This window comes from Nestor notabilis, unplaced genomic scaffold (genome assembly GCF_000696875.1).
Source record: "Nestor notabilis isolate BGI_N333 unplaced genomic scaffold, ASM69687v1 scaffold2266, whole genome shotgun sequence".
Classification (NCBI taxonomy): domain Eukaryota; kingdom Metazoa; phylum Chordata; class Aves; order Psittaciformes; family Psittacidae; genus Nestor; species Nestor notabilis.
In genome coordinates, this window is record NW_009933432.1 from 139,491 (window position 1) to 158,956 (window position 19,466).

A 19,466-nucleotide genomic window follows, 5' to 3' on the forward strand; every position below is an offset into this window, starting at 1 on the left:
CCCAGTGCGCTCAGCCTGGCTCCAGAGCAGAGCTGCTCCAGCCCTCGCAGCAGCTCCGGGGCCTCCTCTGGCCTCGCTCCAGCAGCTCCACGTCCCTCTTGTGCTGTTCCCCAGAGCTGGGTGCAAGACTCCAGGCAGGGTCTCATGAGTACATCATGTCTTACTTGCCCCATTCATGGATCAGGTAGTGCTTGTAGTAAGGTGGAGACTTGCGTAATACTTTGGGTCAGCAGCATTTCAAATCCTTTGGCAAGAGAAATGCTGGCACTGCTCACTGGCCTTCTTAACACCCATGTGTCCACCATCTGTCCACCACACGCTAAATAATGTGTTAGAGAGCTGGCAGGATTCTGCATTGCTCTTTGCCAGTACTTAGGGTTACACCTGAAGGTAGCGTCAACGTTCTAAAGGGACTTGTAAAGAATCCAGGAGAACCCCAGAACACAAACCTTTGACTTTGCAAATGTTTGAGCTGCAGGCAAGGTGGTGGGGTGCTTTCTGATATCTTCTTTTTCTTCGTTCTTATTGCTATGAACCTTTACTTCATGCCTGCAAGGCTTTTGTAGCACGAGCACATTGTCTCCTGGGCATGGTGTGGGAGCTGCCTGCTTCCTCGAAACCATAAAGAATGATGCATTAATGTGCTTGCTACAGTTATAAAGGGAAGTGTTGAGATCTGAACGCACCTGGGAGAAGAGCCATCATAAATTAGCATTTACCATCATAGACAGAGCCAGGCAAACAGCAGGGTCATCTTGGAGCAACCACAGAGCAGTGCTAAGTCTGCTGTACCTGGGAAGATTGGATAGCTGCTTTAATTTGTTATAAATCACCCAGCTTCTCTTCCTCTGTTTTATGATGACTGTTCGTCAACCTTTCCTCAAGTAAGAGAACAAAATGGCTGGTTCACATTTTCAGGTTTCAGCTTTTTGCTGATTCTGTGTTGGATGGTAACACTTGGGGATCACTTGCTTCTGGCTGTTCACACTGTCAGGAGGATGGTGTGAACCTGTGTGTTACAGCATCCAGAAGCAGGTGTAGTTGGTTGTGCCATTGTACAGGATGATGGGTTGTGATCTGAGGGTCTAACAGTGGCTATGGGTTGTCTTGACAGCTTCAGAGAGTTCCTGGTACATGTGTCTAGTCCTTAATACAATGCCTTTGATTAATAGATTCAGAAAGGAACCTACCACTGTCTGCTGAAATGAGGGAAGTTACTCATGGGAAGGAGGCAGTGCTGGTGTGTAAGAAAGATGGGACAAAAGGTGACATGAACCACCTTCAGAAAATATGGGCTAGAATACGCATTTCACAAAGCACTTCTGCACCTGAAAAGATGCTTAAAGAGAGTTTGGGCACCAGTGCTCAAAGGAGGAATTCAGGAAAGCTCTACCAGACCTCCTGCAGCACCTGAAGCAAACTTTTGCCTCCTCTTTGAGACAGAAAGCCCCCTTAAAAACCTAAGGTTTCACCCTCAATGTGCTCAGGCTGCATTACCACTTTCCTCTTGACCAGGATTTGAGGAACAAGCCTATATCTGAGTTACCTGAGACCACTTTCCCAGCTGTGCTCAGATGATGGCTTGGATTGCCTTGGATTCAGTCAACAGAATATGGTAGGGTGATCTTTTCAGCAGTAGCTTAGCACTTGAAGCACTTGCCAGGAAAGTGAGAGACCTTGAGACAAGGATATTTCAGCTGCTGAGGGTGTGAACCCATTGCCCTCACTAAACATTTCTAAGCTCTGAGTCCCTTTCTGTGAGAGGAATCACTTTTGAGAGGTGTTTTGGCTCAGATTCAGGTACAGTGTTGCATGACCATTGACCAGATTAAGCAACCTGTACTTGCCGCCCTCTCCTCTGTTGGGAAGGGCCCTCGCATTCCTTGCTCAGCTTCATGAACTTCACTTGAAACATCAGTTTCCTGCTTTCTGCTCTGCTTTGCTGGCTGTGCAACATGTAATTCCCTTTGTTAAAAGCCTGCCGGAGAAAGGAAGAAACCCATAAATCCAGCTGCATCAACTGTATTCTCCAGAGCAATGATGAGCTGGAGGATGCTGTGAACTTGTAGACTCTAAACACATTATTATAGCTCTGCTTTATGCCCAGCTAGTGGTGATTATCATGTGTTTTCTGTCATTTCCTCCTTCCACTTCCCTTCCTTTTCTCTTCAGATGTTTTTTTAAACAAGAACGTAGCTCTGGGTTAGTATAAACCTTTTGCAGAGTATTTCTCTAGTGCCTGGCACTGCAGAGCCCTGCTGCTGCACTAGAGACCAAGGAATCCTGTAATTCAAATAGATGATTACTATTACATCTGACTGTATTATTTGGAACTTGCAAACATGTGCTTAGCACTTAGGGAAAAATGTGAGGGTAATTCCTTTCTCAGGCAGCCAGCACTCTCATTTAAGCAGGATACAACCAGGGAGAGCCTTATTCAGGCAAAATCAAAACAGAGCAGGTGGGATAAGAAAGAGCAAAGAGAACGTTAATCAGCCCCATGATCACAGGGGGCTGACAGTCACATTGCTGTTGTTCCTTACTCTGGTTTCCCTTTGATTCCTTACAGTGGGGCCGAAAGCTACAACTCTTTTGTTGAACAGGTAAAATTGTTCTCTGCAAAGCACTGGAGTAAAGACTATTTATTCCCCAAACCTAATTGAATTGAGTGTCGGTCCTCAACTTGGGGCAGAACATCATTACTCCTGTAAAGCCCCATCAGCACAAGCATTCCCATGTACAATAACTTGTGTTTTGTACAGAAGTACTGAGCCATTCCTTTAGTCTCTGTTTCACTTGAGTCTAGACCAGAGCTGGAAGGGTAAAACCTATTTTTCCCTAGGGTAAGTGTCCTGGGTTCAGCTACAGCAGACATTTTCCTCCTTCTCAGTAGCTGTTGCAGTGCTGTGTTTTTCCCTTTCAGCCTGGGAACAATGCTGATAACACCGATGGTTTTAGTTGTTGCTCAGTAATGTTTACTCTGACCAAGGACTTTCTCAGTCTCATGCTCTGCCAGGGAGGAGGGGAAGCCGGGAGGAAGCAGAGACAGGACACCTGACCCAAACTGGCCAAAGGGCTATTCCATACCACAGCACGTCATGCCCAGTATAGAAACTGGGGGGAGTTACCCGGAAGGCCCAGATCGCTGCTCGGGTCGGGCTGGGTATCGGTCGGCGGGTGGTGAGCGGTTGTGTCCTTTTCCCTTGTTATTCCTCTTATCATCATTATTGGTAGCAGTAGTGGTTTGTATTATACCTTAGTTACTGGAGTGCTGTTATCTCAACTCGTGGGAGTTACATTCCTCCTATTCTCCCCCCCATCCCTCCAGGAGCGGGGGGAGGAAGGAAAGCGAGCGGCTGCGTGGTTCCAAGTTACCGGCTGGACTTAAACCACGACAGTAAGACTAGCACTTTGTTAGTTTTACCTTTGAGTGTCTTCATCAGACCTTATAGCAGCCTTCCAAGATCTCAGAGCAGCCTTCCGGTATCTGAAGGGGGCGTATAAGGATACTGGGGATGGACTCTTCATCAGGGACTGTAGAGATAAGAAAGGGGTGATGGGTTCAAACTGAAACAGGGGAAGTTCAGGTTAGATAGAAGGAAGAAATTCTTCCCTGTGAGGGTGCTGAGGTGCTGGCACAGGCTGCCCAGAGAAGTCGTAAATGCTCCATCCCTGGCAGTGTTCAAAGCCAGGTTGGACAGAGCCTTGGGTGACATGCTCTAGTGTGAAGTGTCCCTGCCCATGGCAGGAGGTTGGAACTGGATGATCTTAACGTCCTTTTCAACCCAAACCATTCTGTGATTCTATGATTCTATGATTTTCTTTCTAATTTTGCTTTGCCTAATAGTTTCTCATGGAGGCTCTTCCCACTGCAGTCAGTTGCAAAAAGTCTCATGATCTTTAGCAGGAGCAATCCTTGAATTTCCTCTCCCAGATGTTCCCTAATAAGGCTCCTTAGGCTCACCTCCTCCTGCCTGCCTCTGTGTCCGGAGCTCCTGATGTGCATCACGGTCCGCAGGATGCTCTCTGTGTACCAACAGCTCCATCCCTGCCTGTGGCTTGCTTGTCCTAGCCTGACACTTGACATGCAGCACCTGACAGAATCTGCTTAAACACACACCACCACCTCTGGCTGAAGGCTATTTGCATTCTGTTGTTGCTGTTAGCATGAGGGATTTCTGTTGCAGCATCCATAATTCTGTAGCAATGCTCAATTATTCAATCTAAGATGCTGCCCATTAAATCAGCCAACACAATTGTGGGGCCATGGAAAGTCACAGCTCATTTGAAATTTTATTAGCTCTCAGCTGCTCTTGTTTACTGCAGAAGCAGTCTCTCAAAACCAGCTTTTTGCTTCTGTGCAGAACTCTCAGCCTTGACACCTTGTTGCTGCGGCATGGTGGTGGGTGAGGGACTCGGAAGCTAAAGTGCATGGGGCTTGGAAGAGGAATGGGACTGCTGTGGGATTTATGAGCACTTTGCAGCCAGCAAGTGTAGCAGCAACCTGAGGAATGCAGGGACAGTAGCCCTGTTACTGCTGAAGAGTAATTATTTTGCAGGATAGTAGTGGCTGTGAACACAAAAATCAGGTTTTATTCTGAGGAGGGAATACATCACACTCATCTCATCATAGTTTAGAGGTAAGCCAAAAGGTCTGCAGTGGTGTTCAATAGAATCATAGAATCACAGAATGGTTTGGATTGGAAAGGACCTTAAGATCATCCAGTTCCAACCCCCTGCCATGAACAGGGACACCACACACTAAACTATGTCGCCCAAGACTCTGTCCAATATGGCCTTGAACAGCACCAGAGTTAGAGCATTCACAACTTCCTCGGGCAACCTATTCCAGTGCCTCAGCACCCTCACAGTAAAGAACTTCTTCCTTATATCTAACCTAAACTTCCCCTGTTTAAGTTTAAAGCCGTTACCCCTTGTCCTACCACTACAGTAGTTCAATAAGAGCACAATTTTACCTATCAGTGGCTCGTTGTGTGCCTGGGGATCTTAAACTATTCCTAGCAAAGGAGGCTTTCAGGGAAGCTGGAGATTCAGGATGTGAAGACTGACGGGCAAGGAAGACAGTCACACACCCCTTTAGTTACTCAGTGCCTTCCCCATCCTGTGTGCCTGGATAGGAATGAGCGTGTCTCATTTAACCAACACCCTTGCAGTGGTGGTGCTTTCCATACCAACCCTGTTCTGTTGTAACACACCTGCAACAGGTTCAATTTATATGTTGGATTTTTTGGGAAGTTACTTTGGGCTTGGATCCTGCAAGGGACACCTTCCACTAGAGCAGGTGCCCCCAAGCCCCTGTGCCCAACCTGGCCTTGAACACTGCCAGGGATGGGGCAGCCACAGCTTCTCTGGGCACCCTGTGCCAGCGCCTCAGCACCCTCACAGGGAAGAGCTTCTTCCTAATGTCTAATCTAAATCTTTCTTCTGTCATCTTAAAGCCAAGGCCAAGGTTGCTCCAAGAAGACACATATAGCTTTAGATCTTAGTCCCCTCCATGAAGCAATGCTTATGTGGAGAAAAACCTGAAAATACATTGCAGATGCAAATCTTTAATGAGAATTATGGTTATTTCATTGGGTTGTCCTGGCACTTCAGAGCTCTTTGTGACTGTTCTTTACTGTGAGGGTGCTGAGGCACTGCCACAGGGTGCCCAGAGAAGCTGTGGCTGGCCCCTCCCTGGCAGTGCTCAAGGCCAGGTTGGACACAGGGGCTTGGAGCAACCTGCTCTAGTGAAAGGGGTCCCTGATGGAACTGGATGAGCCTTAAGGTCCCTTCCAACCCAAACCAATCTGGGATTCTATGATTCCATCCACAACATACAAGCTAGATATAGTAAATCTAAAGTAAAACTTGCTGCCTAGTGGCAGAGCACAGATTATCTGATCAAAGAGGACTTGGTCCCCTAAAAAATAATGTTAGCTGAATAAATTGGAGCTGCTTTGTCCTCAGTGGTAGACGAGGAACGTTTTCTGCTGATCCCAGTTCAATCTCCTTCATGCCTGTCCCTCTCTGAAGGGAATGAGATAGGGCTCACAAGATGACCTCCAGAGGACCCATCCAGCCTTCCTTACTCTGTGATTATAAGAGTCCTAGTGAAAGATGCAAACCGTTGATCCCATTATTTACCAGATCTGGCAGTGTCTTGCCAGTGGCTCCCTTTTCACCAAGGCAGTGATATATTCACTCCACGGTAACTCTGAGATTGCAGAAGGTATTTATTTCATGGCTTTATACAAAGGAGGTGTGACAAAGGAGCTTTATTTTTGGCAGGACTGCCAAAAGGACACGTGTGTCTATAGAGGATTCATAAAGCATCCTAAAGGTGTGAAAACTCTTATTACATGGAAATAATAAGGAACACAAGAGATGGTTTAAAATCTGGCTCAGTGACAGATCTTCAAATGAATTTGTTAACTGAAAGGCACTCATGATTGAAGCTGTTTCTGAAGGGATCCCTTGGAACTGGTTGTTGTATCCAACCCTATTCAGCATTTTCAGCCTTGTCTTCAAACGTAGTTTAAATGTCTCTTGGCAAAAGCTTCATGTCACCTAGAGCTTGAGACGGTGCTGAATAGCGTGCCCAGATCATTGGGATACAGGGACCTGACTCACATCATGACAAGGTCACAGTCAAACCAAATGTGTCTTAATGCAGCAAAACACAAGATAATACCCCTGAGAACCAGGAAAGCACGTTACACTTATGGGTTGTGAGAGTCTTGAGAAGCAATGACTCGGAACAGGATTTAGAGGTCACTGGAGATCATCATCTCAACATGAGTTCTCAGTGCAAGGCTGTTGCTGAAAGGCTGCTGTGAACCTTAGACACACAAAACCCCCCAAAGCTGGGATGTGGTCTCTCTTCTGTACCCAGTATTGCTGCTGCCACAGTTCTGTGTCCAGTGTTGGTGCTCACACATCCATTCCAAAATATGTGAAATTACTGGAAAGAGATCAAAGGATGCTACACACAGTATCCAGCCACTGGAAAATAGACCTTATGGTGGGAAGTTTAATCTTCCTCAGCTGTTCAGAGAAAAGGTTTGGGATGGATTGTTGCTCTGTGTGGAGGGACTTGCACATGGAAAGACATCTGAGCATGTAGGGCATAAGAAAACATTGGTAACCTTGCAGACAAAGGCAAACTAAGTTCCAGTGGTGGGATACTGGAGTTAGAGACATTCAACCTTGAAATCAGATGCAGTTTCCTAGCAGTAATTAAGCATTTGAATAGCTTTCCAGAGGAAGTGGTGGACTCACTGTAATCAGCTGTCTTTGATATATGAGATATCTTTCTAAAAGACAGGCTTTAATTCAGCTCTTGAGGGAAAAGAAATGAACAGCCTGTATATATAAGAGGTCAGACAAGCTGATCATAGTAGCCTTTTTGACCTTAAAGCGTATGAATCACTGTAATCCCTCTAAGCAACACTTTAAACCTTGCATGGAGATAATTCAGCAACACATTTGTTCTCTGGTCTGAAAAGCCATGGACGTGTTATGGCTGTATGTAGAATAAGGGAGCTGCCCTTTTGAAAACCCAGAGCTGTATAAATCTGTCCACAACTAAGAACACAGTGCTGTGTATCTGTACTCTTGGAGCTACAGGAGTTAGGAATCCACACATGGATCATGGGTCTCTGTGGCTTTGCTGCTGCAAAACTTGGGGTGCAGAAGCCACTGATCCCATGTTCACCTCCTTCAGTTACCTCTCTCTGAAAAAAGTGCAGCGGTTCCTAAGGAAAATCCATCTTTTTGCTTTATACACTTCAAAGGAGGTTTGTATTCCGACTTGACATTGTTCTGTGAGATCATACCTTGCTATATTCTCCTTCCCACATTTGTTTTTGACTGTTTGGACCATTAAAACATGAGTTTTATTTTGTTCTGATGTTATTTTTGTTAATCCATGCAGCTCCCTGAACAATTGCTCTTCATGGGCAGGGAGCTTCTTACAAGTGTCACTTTATCCTCACTCTTCTGATGGATCCAGCAAGAGATCTCAGGGCATGAGAAGTCGTAGCTGTGTACAGTTTTATTACATCTCCTTACAATTCACTGTAGGGCACCACTTGGTTCACTTATGGACCATGCAATAAGAAAAAATCCACAAGCAAACAATATTCAGATGGAGACATTACTATTTATGATGTGGTTTGTAGCTTAGCTCTTGTTGTTCTACATGACTCAGGCAAATATGGCCCTTACATTTTCTAAGCTGAAGAAATGCTTTGCCCTGAAACTGCTGTTGATGTTAGATGGAGTTGAGTAGCTAAACCCCATCTGAGTTCTTGAGGACCTTGGTGACATTAAGATGTCAGTGACAAACCTCTTTGTAATTACCCTCAACTTACTCCGTCCAGGCCTGGAACACATCAGTTGAAAGGCTTATCTGCAGATGAGTCCTCAGCATTCCCACCTATACAAAACCTTGTGCTGTGCATCTGTTCTTCAAACATTTATCTACTGTTTCCTGCTGTCTTGCAGCTTCAGGTCCCAAAACACATTTCCAGTGCCTGAAATAAAAGACAGGGTAATGAAGAGCTATGGCACAGCTGGTTTGCCATCCCCTCAGCAGAGTGTCTGTAGCCTTAGAAAGCATTATTAATGTGTGGGAGAAAATGACAACGTTCTATCTTGCTTGAAGCTGTAGTCAATACAGTAACAGGCCTGGTTTCTTGTTTCTTTCCCATTTCTTTTTCTATGGATAAGTATATTACATCTACCCAGGTTTTCATTCTGTGAACGGTCTCTCAGACTCCATCTGAGATTTGACCTTCCAGGATCCTACTGGCCTAATCATCTGCAACAAGTCATATTTTTAATGGGCAAATAAAGCCATTTCATTATCACCGGTCATCAAGAGAAAAAAACAGATGGACAGGTTTTGTGCCCCAGCTGGAAATTCTGGGGGCAATTTTGCAAGGAGTTACAAAGATATAGAGGTATCAGAACAGAGGTAAGGATAATGGATGGGATTTCAAAAGCACTTTTGCTAGTCTAATACTGCTCCCATTGTCATTAATAGCAGGTGTAGAGCACTTGTGAAAATTACTCATTGTGTGTGAGTGTACATAACTACATGGAGCAGATATTCATTGCATTTTGACCCCCAAGCAGACTAGAAGCTCTGCAAACACTGAACAGGCTTTTTGTTCGGTTGATGGTATATGGGTAACGACTTGAACTGATGTTCCAGTGATGTTTTATGGCACTAAAATCTTCCAAGAATGGAGCATTAACAGAATCTAAGTCCATGGCATGTAAGCCATCGTAAGTACCAGAGTGATAATAACAGATCAGATTCCCAACTTATATTAAATTCAAAGTAGTGTCAAGAACATTAATGAAAGCACCTCTAACATACTGGTGTAACTGGGATGAAACTGAAGCTCACAATCTGTGATAATGACGAATTGTCTTGTTTTAATTTACTGTTTCTTTGAAATAAAAAATACATTATCCTAACAACTCTAAATCTCGTCCCTGACAACTCTAAATCTCATCCCACTTCAGGACAGACCTACCTCTCAGGACAGTGTTGCTATCTCAGCACATTCATTTCTTGCCTCTGTGCTGAAATGGTTAGTAAGGTGCTAGCTGTAAAGGTGGTTTCTCTGATACATGGAGCTCCCAGCAACTACACTGAGACCCAGCACTCATTTCACATAGGTGAACATGCCAATGTGAACAGCCACCACATGGTAACAATTTGCATTCACTGTCAAACTGCCTTGCTTGAACTGATGAGTTGGAAGTGAAGGGCTTCATATCCCATTACCCCAGAACAAAACTATCCAGTTCCCTAATCTGATTTAAAGGTCCACCTCTACTACATGCTAACAACTTCTATTCCTAAATGCCATGCTTCATCAAACCTCTTCTGAGCTTTTCTTTGGTTTTCCTTTCCTGTCACTGCTTTTAACTAAGCTGTTGGCAATGAACGGAGACATCTCAAAATGAACTAGGGAATGCTGCTATGGTGGTGGGAGGGGAAGTACTACTGTCCGTGCATCTGATGACTTGACAGATATGAAAACCCTTGTTTTACTGGAGTATACTTGGCAAGCTTTTCTTATGTGTTTCTAATGCTATTATTGTTGTTGTTATTAATTCAGTGCTGCTGAAAGTACAAGATTTATATCCTGAGAGTTTGAGGTCATCTGTTTCTCTGTGTCTTCATGGAATAAATGTGACAGAGCCCAACAGATATCAAACCCTCCCAGGAAAATCTCCCTTACTTTCTCATCTATCTAGCTAGAATCTTTAGTGGGTTTATATGTATATATCTCTCTGTAGCAATGGTAGATACCATGGCTTTAATCACTATTCCAACTGCAAGCAACCCAAATAGCTTTGGTATTCAAGGTCACGTAGTGACAGGAGAAGGGGGAATGGATTTTAGATGACAAAAGGAAGATTTAGATTAGACATTAGGTAGAAGCTCTTCCCTGTGAGGGTGCTGAGGCGCTGGCACAGGGTGCCCAGAGAAGCTGTGGCTGCCCCATCCCTGGCAGTGTTCAAGGCCAGGTTGGACACAGGGGCTTGGAGCAACCTGCTCTCGGGAAGGTGTCCCTGCCCATGGCAGGGGGGTTGGAACTGGATGAGCTCAACCCAAACCAGTCTGGGATTCTATGATTCTGTGGTATGGTGCAATGTGCCTTTGATTTGCACAGGGAATAGAATCAGTGCACAAAAGTGATTTGTATATTTGCAGGAAAAAAAACCCCACCTTTTGGGGCTCCAGAGTTATCTGAGTGACTGGGATGTGAAATGGTATACCCAGCATTAACCTCAAAGATGCTTACTTTTAGGGTCTAATCTCATCTGTATGTGTGTGTTTTCATATATTACATATTAATGCATATTAATGTTACATATTAATGCATATTAATGTTACATATTAATGCATATTAATGTTACATATTAATGCACATTCTAGGTCCTTTATTGGGACTTTAAGGGAACATGCCTTACTCTATGAAGGTGTAAATTCACATTTCTCTATTGTGTACATTGGAAAATGATCTTACACCCTGAAGTCTACAACACTCTCTGTTGCCATTGCTCTAAAATCTTCCTTACCCTTCTGCAGATGGCCTGGTGGATTGCATGGACCCAGACTGCTGCTTGCAGCCATTGTGCCACATCAATGCACTGTGCCTGGGCTCCCCAGACCCCTTGGATATCATCCAGGAGACACAGGCCCCTGTGTCCCAGCAGAGCCTGCATTCGTTCTACGATCGGATCAAGTTCCTCATCGGCAAGGACAGCACTCACGTCATCCCAGGAGACAATCCTTTTGAAGGAGGGTGAGTGAATTTTGGGTTTGATTCGGTAAGAGGTAAAGCGTAAACCACTTGGCCATTGTAAGACATGGAACGGCAACAAGATGCAGAACACCAAAAGATGTCTAAGGGAAGTAGATACCTGAGGAATTTTGTGGCTGATGGAGTTCTGCTGGCTGTCTCCTCATCTGCAGTGTCCTTTCAGCAGTTAAGACAAGATGTGTCTCTCCCAATGCATATGGGCAGCTGCATCTTTCCTGCCTTCTTTTATTTCAAGACATGAACGCCACCCGTTCAACATGACTCTTCTAGTTCAAGTGACTGATATTTTCCACAAGTCTCTCATAAACAGCAACAGCAGACATTCTTCCATTGACAGAGCCAAAATATAGGGAAACCAAAATGGTATTTACAATCTACAGTGTGACTAGCAGAGACCTCAGAAGAACTGAAGACAATCTTACAGACTAGGAAGGGCTATTACAGTGATTCCAGTATAAACAATCAGTTCAAATATAGATTGGTTTTAATAGTGAGACATTCTTTATCACTGCAGTCATCATCAAGAACAGGAACTGGCAAAGAAATCTTACACAGGCCACTTCTGTGCCTGCATCTCAGGCATTTAAGTACATGCCTGGCTGTCAGGGGAGGTCATCCCTTTAAAATCATGTAGCAGGACACCATAATACATACCCTGTGGAGTGAGATTCTTAGATCATTCTGTGTCTGCCCTGAATGTTGCCTTTCAGAAATGGTGACCCTGAGCCAGGAGGTGGTTCTTAGATTTTGGCTTCATTGAATTCCATACAGTCATTATTAACTGCTTATTTTCAGCTTTCCCTCACATAGCAATGAATAAGTTGACACTGAAAATGTACCAGCCTCGTGTTTGTGTGGGTATTTATTTCAGCACCTGCATCTCAGCAGGCCTCTCAGGCCATTCTTGGCCTGACCTAGTGCTTTTCCACAAAGGAACATCTCTAGCATCCCTTGGGTACCACCTCCTGTATGTCATTGTCTCTAGCAGTCCACAGGCTGACCTCAGACATGAACCACTTAGAAGCACACCAGTGTTAGGGAGCTGGCCTGATGTGATAGCTTCCCTGATTTGTCTTGCTGCCAAGCCCTTCGGGGTCCAAGAAAGCTGACAACAGTGATTCAGACTAAGGCCAAACACTCATTATGTCACAAACTATTGTTCTTCATCAGCATTCTGAAGGTTGCAGGTTCTGGATGCTGAAGAGTCCAGACTCTGGTCTAAATGTTAGCACAGTGAATTCTCTGCTTTCAGTTGTTGCGACTTGTTGCTGTAAAATCAGGCTTTGGAATATAAAATAGAGTCACACAAACTGCTGCAGGATTTACATCCAATCTGATGATAGGTCTCTATATAGGAAAGAATTACCAGTCATCTGTAGATGTCCTGCTAAAAGGAAGAAGATTCAGGATTCAAAAGGAGCACCTGCTAGCAGAAATGTGTATCTGGCATATAGATTAACTAGAGGGAGGGAATGCAAAGATTCAAATCAATGGGAAAGGGTTTAATGATTGCTTTTCATTAAGTGCAGTGGAACTAATAAATGGGGCTCCTTGTTCCATTAAGGTAACACAAAGAATTATACAGATATAGGGATGATTTATGAGTTTGCCATTCTTAAAATACCAGCATAGGGTGCGTATCACTAAATATGGTCTACAGATATGTCACCTCAAGCTGTGATTGTATTGCATCTCTCACATTAAGTATCTTGACTCATCGCAAGAGCAGTTGCAAATAGCACTGAAGGACCTCAACAGGAGGTGTGTTTTGCCCTGAGACAGCACCACAGCACACACTCCAGGCTCATCAGTCTGTTGGGTTGCTAAAAATGACATTTTGAGATCTTAAAACACAGTGTGGGTTCCTGTTAGTTCCTAAAGATCCTGTAGGTCTGGATAAACTCAACCATTGCAAGTGTTTTCTGCTTACTTAGATCATAGAATTATAGGATCATAGACTGGTTTGGGTTTGAAAGGACCCTAAGATCATCTAGTTCCAACCCCCTGCCATGGTTTCTCTTCACAGTTTCAATTGTCTGGTTTCACCACCTAGAGAGCTGAACCTCTGAACAGATGTCTCTTGTCACGCTGGAAGTGGCAGAGGTCACACAGTGACTGCTCCGTGGAGGAGCATGGGCTGGGACCATCTGGGACCCAATTAGTCTGGGCAAATGAGACTGATTGCATTTGCATGTGTAGATACGCCCTTTGTTCAGTAGCATGCTCACTGTTGAATCTCCTCCAGTTGCCTTTACAACAAACACGTAATAGTATCCCTCTTATCCATGGAACTCCTCAGTGTCTTCATGAAGATCACAGCCATTTCCACCTCTCGTTCCAGCTGCTGGTGTAATAGCTTGTCCCATCGAGAGGGAGAGCAGGAAATCTTTTGTTCTGATGAAGGATTCCATTATTAGGATAGGCCTCTCCTCCAGCATGCTGCTGTAGGACCACCCTTCTATTGCTGCTGCTGTAGGACTACATAGTACTACATAGGACTGTAGATTGCTGGACATGAAACATCCTACATCTTTCTGTCCCAATGCCATCACTCTGATGGAGTAGGATTGGAATTGAATCCATGCCACTTGCTGTGAGCAGTCCCTCATGAGCAGGCAACACAGAGGTGACGTGGACCTCTGTTTCCTGCACATCTGATGTCCTGCAGACACACAGCCCCTATGGCACAGGCACACTCCTCGTTAAGATGAGGAACCACAGCCTGCTCCTCAGGGCTTTCCCAGGCCCTGGCTGGCTGATTATCACCCCTGAGGGAAACACAGCATATTGGCATTCCTGTATGGCCGATGCAGAAGTAGCAGCAGCATGAAGGAGGTGACTGCATTTCTATGCAATATGTTTTCTGGCCTTCAGAAACACAGCTTAGCTTCCCTTTAGAGAGAACAGCAGTGCAGATCACCTAATGGGTACAAATAAATGAATGCCTCGTGACAGCTAGCCTTTGAGTGAATTTATTATTGAATTACACTCCAGCTTTTTAAGAACAAGCTGAGCTGACAAGCTCTCTCCCTACTGTAGAAGAAAAAGAAAGACAATGATAAATTGCCGTGATGGATAAAGGTAAAGACCTTGTCTCCTCCAAAATACCAGCAATTATATATTATTCATGTTTGGAAAGAAAAAAATAATCATTGCCCATATTGAAATGAGTGTTTATGATGATAAAGCAAGTAGCTAAATTAAATTCTGGATGCACAGAATGTCTTTTCACATCATTTTGATGAACAGATAACAAGTACTCTTCTGCTACTTGATCGTTCTTGTATTGATTTTGAAACCACTTACTCTTGCTGTTTGCTTTGTATTTTTAAGCCATCCTTAGTTGTCCATCACCATAAGGAGCAGCACAAGATGCAGTGGTGTCAAGTTGTTGACTTTCAAGTAGGACACCTGATATATTTGTGCCCTCTTGTGGGACAGTGTCAGGAAGTTGCAAGAACAGGCTAAAGTCCTGCTCTGCAGAGCCTTTTGCTAAGTATTTTCACAGGATTAAAGAAAACCATGTGCAGAAATGGCATTTTTGGTAAAGAATGTTTGAAAAGAAATCAGATCATTTTTACATCAGTGTGTTTTCTACCCCTTCTTTTTGGGGACAGTTTGCATGTATCTACTTGCTGCCATCCTGGTTACATGGGCAGCTAGAAAGAACCAGCTGAGTTACAAAGACACATTAGGGAGCAGGGGCTGGTTTCAGATGCAAGAGTAGACTAAGTACAAGTAGTAGTTTGTTTTTCAGGTTTAAAAACCTAATCAGAATTAAATGTGCACATTTCTTTTTCCATTACTGAGTGACAAGGTATCTGTAAACATGTCACTCCTGGTCCCTGTGTCCCCACTGTGTGCCAGGCTATACAACGTACGGCACTGAGCCAGCTGGGGAGGGGAACACAGCACTGTAAGATGCTAAGATGTCAGTGGACTTATTTTACTATAAATAAATAAATGGATGGGGTTTTATTGTCAAACTGCATCGATCCCAAACCCCATCAAAACCTAAATTGTGAGTATTTATTGTGGCCAAAGAAAAACTAAGAGAATAGGGGAAGATGAAAATGTCTTTCAGGATTTTTGGTGGTCTGCCTGGGTCATTTCTGAGTGATTTCAAAGAATATTATCATAGATTAGAATCATAGAATAGTCTGGGTTGGAAGGGACATGGCATCTTAGTATCCTTGAAGGAAGACACTCAAAGCACCTACTCTTTTCCTTTCACAATTCTTCCCACACCTGGAGGGCTGAGGGTTCATCTCAGCAGATCTTCCTGAGGTTCCTTCACAAGGGAAGCAAAGTGACCTGTCTTTTCTGTACATTTCCTCCAGGAAAAGTGTGGTTTTCATAGAATCATAGAGTGTTTTTGGTTGAAGGGACCTTAAAGCTCATCCAGTTCCAACCCCCTGCCACAGGCAGGGACACCTTCCACTAGAGCAGGTAATTATTCCTTTTTAGCACAAGAAAACATACTTTTAAAACTTGGATTTGCAGTGTACAGGGCACGTATATATTAATTTTTTAGCCTTTTGATTTTAAACTAAATAGTGTGGCATTATATCAGCTTAGCATGATTATGAGTTGAGCATGGATTTCCATATAATAAACTAATACAATATATGCAGCTATTTACATTCACTTCATTTACCCAAAGGTCTCTCTGAAACCAAAGCTCCTATCCACTTCTACTGAGTTTTTTTCCATAACATAGAGAATGTAATCATAATGTAATTATATTCCCCTTTCACAAGTAGCAGTAGAAGGAAGTCCTGTGTACGGTCATTAGCGAAACTGGGGTCCAGAAAACATTGGCTATTACTAACCACAAACTCCTGAGTAGGATCTTCCTGGCGTGATTTGGATCAGGCAAAGCAGCTGATATAAATGCTCCATCATCCTGTAGCTGGGATTAAAAGGTCTCAGGTGACACCTGTGTACTCAGGAGCTCTTATAGAGTGGAGAAAGAAGAACTCAAGCCTTTCGAACTGCCAAGCAGTAAATCAAAACTCCTGATGAGGTAAGTGCCTCCTGCATTACACAGGTGCTGACATGCACGTTTGGCTTTAGGAGTCTAACTGCAGTGTAGATGCTGATGCTTTCTTTTGGCTCTGACACAAAGATATTTGATTAATACTTATTCAATGTTCAAGGTACATTCCTCTGAAAAAAGAGCACCCACATGCCTATTGTTGTGCATTACTCACTGATGGACATGTCTGCTGTGGTAACTATGAGCTGAGTCAGTAGCTTCATTCAGTATGGTAACATCACTAGAAACTGCATGTCCTATTCAAGGGAGACATTTGATTATTTCATTACTGCATAAGGCTTCTTCAAATTAAATGCAGGCTCAATGTCATAATGATTCTCATGTAGGACCCTGACACTTCTTCTGTATCACAAAAGGAGAGGTTGAAGTTCCTAAAATAAGCCTGCAGGAAGGTCCTTTTGGAGGAAGGAAAGGCAAAGAAGTCACTTTCAGAGGGCTTTCTGCCCCAAGCTCTTGGCTGCCTCACCTCTGCAGAGGTTTGCTGACCCCAGACCAGACTGGAGAGCTTAAGTACCCCTTGGCCAGCTCATTCCAAAATCTTTCTTTCTCCTATGGAGCCAGGCTGAGAGAGCTGGACTGGGTCAGCCTGGAGAAGAGAAGGCTTCTGAAGGGGACACCTTAGAGCAGCTCCAGTGCCTAAAGGGGCTCCAGGAAACCTGGAGAGGGGCTTTGGACAAGGGCCTGTAGGGCCAGGACAAGGGGAATGGCTTGAAGCTGCCAGAGGGGAGATTGAGATGAGCTCTGAGGCAGAAGCTCTTCCCTGTGAGGGTGCTGAGGCGCTGGCACAGGGTGCCCAGAGAAGCTGTGGCTGCCCCATCCCTGGCAGTGTTCAAGGCCAGGTTGGACACAGGGGCTTGGAGCAACCTGCTCTAGTGGAAGGTGTCCCTGCCCATGGCAGCGGCTTGGACCTGGATGAGCTTTGAGGTCCCTTCAACCCAAACCAGTCTGGGATTCTGTGATGATTCTGCGATTTTAAATTGCAGGGGAAACTGGTGTGAGCTGATCCTGTTGGCTTTGCACTGATGCAGTAGGGTTCTGCCTTACCAGACCAGCTTTGGGGCAGTCCATTCTAGCTGTTGGTTGCTCACAGCTGAGCCCAAGTACAGTTTTCAACCATATCAATATATCAGGAAGAGTCTGTCCTTTAAGTGTGACACTTACTTGCTAAATTGGTTAAAACCTCCTGCCTAAAAAAAGCCATTTTCAAATCCCAATCATAAAATCTCTATATTTTATCGAACCATTTTTTTTCCTAATTGCTTTGGATCATTACAAAGCTATCAGACAGCTTATGTATAGTTAAAGAACTTACCCTATCATCATCCAAAAGAGAGCTCATTTTAGTATTAACCTGGAAAGAATATATTTTTTTCTTATGTTCTGCTCAATTTTGCTTTCATGGTGCCTCAAATTCAGTGGAAGGAATTGCTTTTATTTTGTGCCTTCTGCAGAGATGAATATGTGGTCACAGCTTACAAAATAAATACCAGACGTAAAATACAATAATAATACACGAGCTGGTAAGTTCTGCAGACTTTTTTTGGTGAAGACTTGACACTAATACATTATTCATCTCTGAAAGTTATTGTTCCATAAAGTCTTTACCTCTCGTAGAAATAATGGTTATGGGATCACTTCTGAAAGATTATGAAATGAGTGTAATTCAGTCTTAGGTGGGAAAATTATCTTGCACCTTATGAACTGCTGAATGCTTGACTTGGATTTTACAGACCTAAAAACATAGGAGTTTGATTCTGTTTGTTTCAGATCTCGTGCAAAGCAACAGAGTGTTTCTTTGGTTGTAGTGGAGTAAAGGGGAGAAGCATCAACTTAGAAGTATTACTTAGTCAACTATTCTGTGAATAAAAGTATATTTCATTGAAACTTTGCAGTAAAGCACAGCCCAACTTTATTATGCATTGCATTTCTTATAAAACTCTTCTACAATGCCTTCAGCTAAATCACAGGATCAACCAGGTTGGAAAAGACCTTTAAGATCATCAAGCCCAACCGTTACCACAGCACTGCCAAGACCACCTTAAAGCATGTCAATAAATACTATAGTTGGAGCCACTTTTATAACACCAGAGACCAGCATTAGTGTCTTTTCCTCTTCACTTCCCTTTTGCTGAGCAGCCCTCCTGTAGCCCTTTTCCTACCACCTTCCCATCATAGCTCAACTGGGAAATGTCAAGATGCAAAACCAGTGAGTCAATGAGGCATAGAGACCCAAGATGTTTTGGATGGCAAAGTGGCATCTCTTTCCAACAGTGCCCAGATTGCTTGGCAGATCAGAACAACTTAGAATTGACTTTCTTTTATTGAGGCTGGTCAGAGTTCTTATAAACTTTGTTCTTCATCACTTACTCTTTTTCTCCTGCATCTCAGATGCTCAGAAAGTTCAGTGGCAGAATCTGTTGTGAACCACGTCTGTCAGGGCCACTTTAGCAATTCCCTGTTTCAGACTTGATCAAATGTCAGCTCATTTAGTTACTTCGTCTAAAGGGACACTGGCAATCTGCTGCTCCCCTTACTGCTGAGCTTCTTGGCTGAGCCTAATGAATCGATGAATGATTCCTATGAATTTGGAATTGTAGAATCCCAGACTGGTTTGGGTCGAAGGGACCTTAAAGCTCTCCCAGTTTCAACCCCCTGCCATGGGCAGGGACACCTTCCACTAGAGCAGGTTGCTCCAAGCCCCTGTGTCCAACCTGGCCTTGAACACTGCCAGGGATGGGGCAGCCACAGCTTCTCTGGGCACCCTGTGCCAGCGCCTCAGCACCCTCACAGGGAAGAACTTCTTCTTTATATCTAACCTGAACTTCTCCTATTTCAGTTTGAACCCATCACCCCCTGTCCTATCACTCCAGTCCCTGATTAAGTCCCTCTCCAGCATCTTTGTAGGCCCCCCTCAGATACTGGAAGGCTGATGTGCCAGACCCTTTTAGAAACAAATTAGTGCTGTCTGTGTTGGTGTGGGGGTCTTTCTGGGTCTTTAATTTTCATTTTTTTCTTATACTTGTGACTTTCTTGTTTAACAAGGGACTCTTCAGCAG

General features: G+C 44.0%; 1 protein-coding gene across 1 annotated transcript in view; it reads left to right on the forward strand.

Annotated features, from left to right (window-relative positions):
- LOC104407561 (teneurin-4-like) overlaps positions 1–19,466 on the forward strand; it is a gene marked incomplete at both ends in the record, with an annotated part of 152,162 nt that overhangs the window by 106,841 nt on the left and 25,855 nt on the right. Inside the window, one exon of the mRNA XM_010016878.1 lies at positions 11,117–11,333. Within this exon, the coding sequence (XP_010015180.1) occupies positions 11,117–11,333 (217 nt within the window). The remainder of the gene's footprint in view (positions 1–11,116; positions 11,334–19,466) is intronic.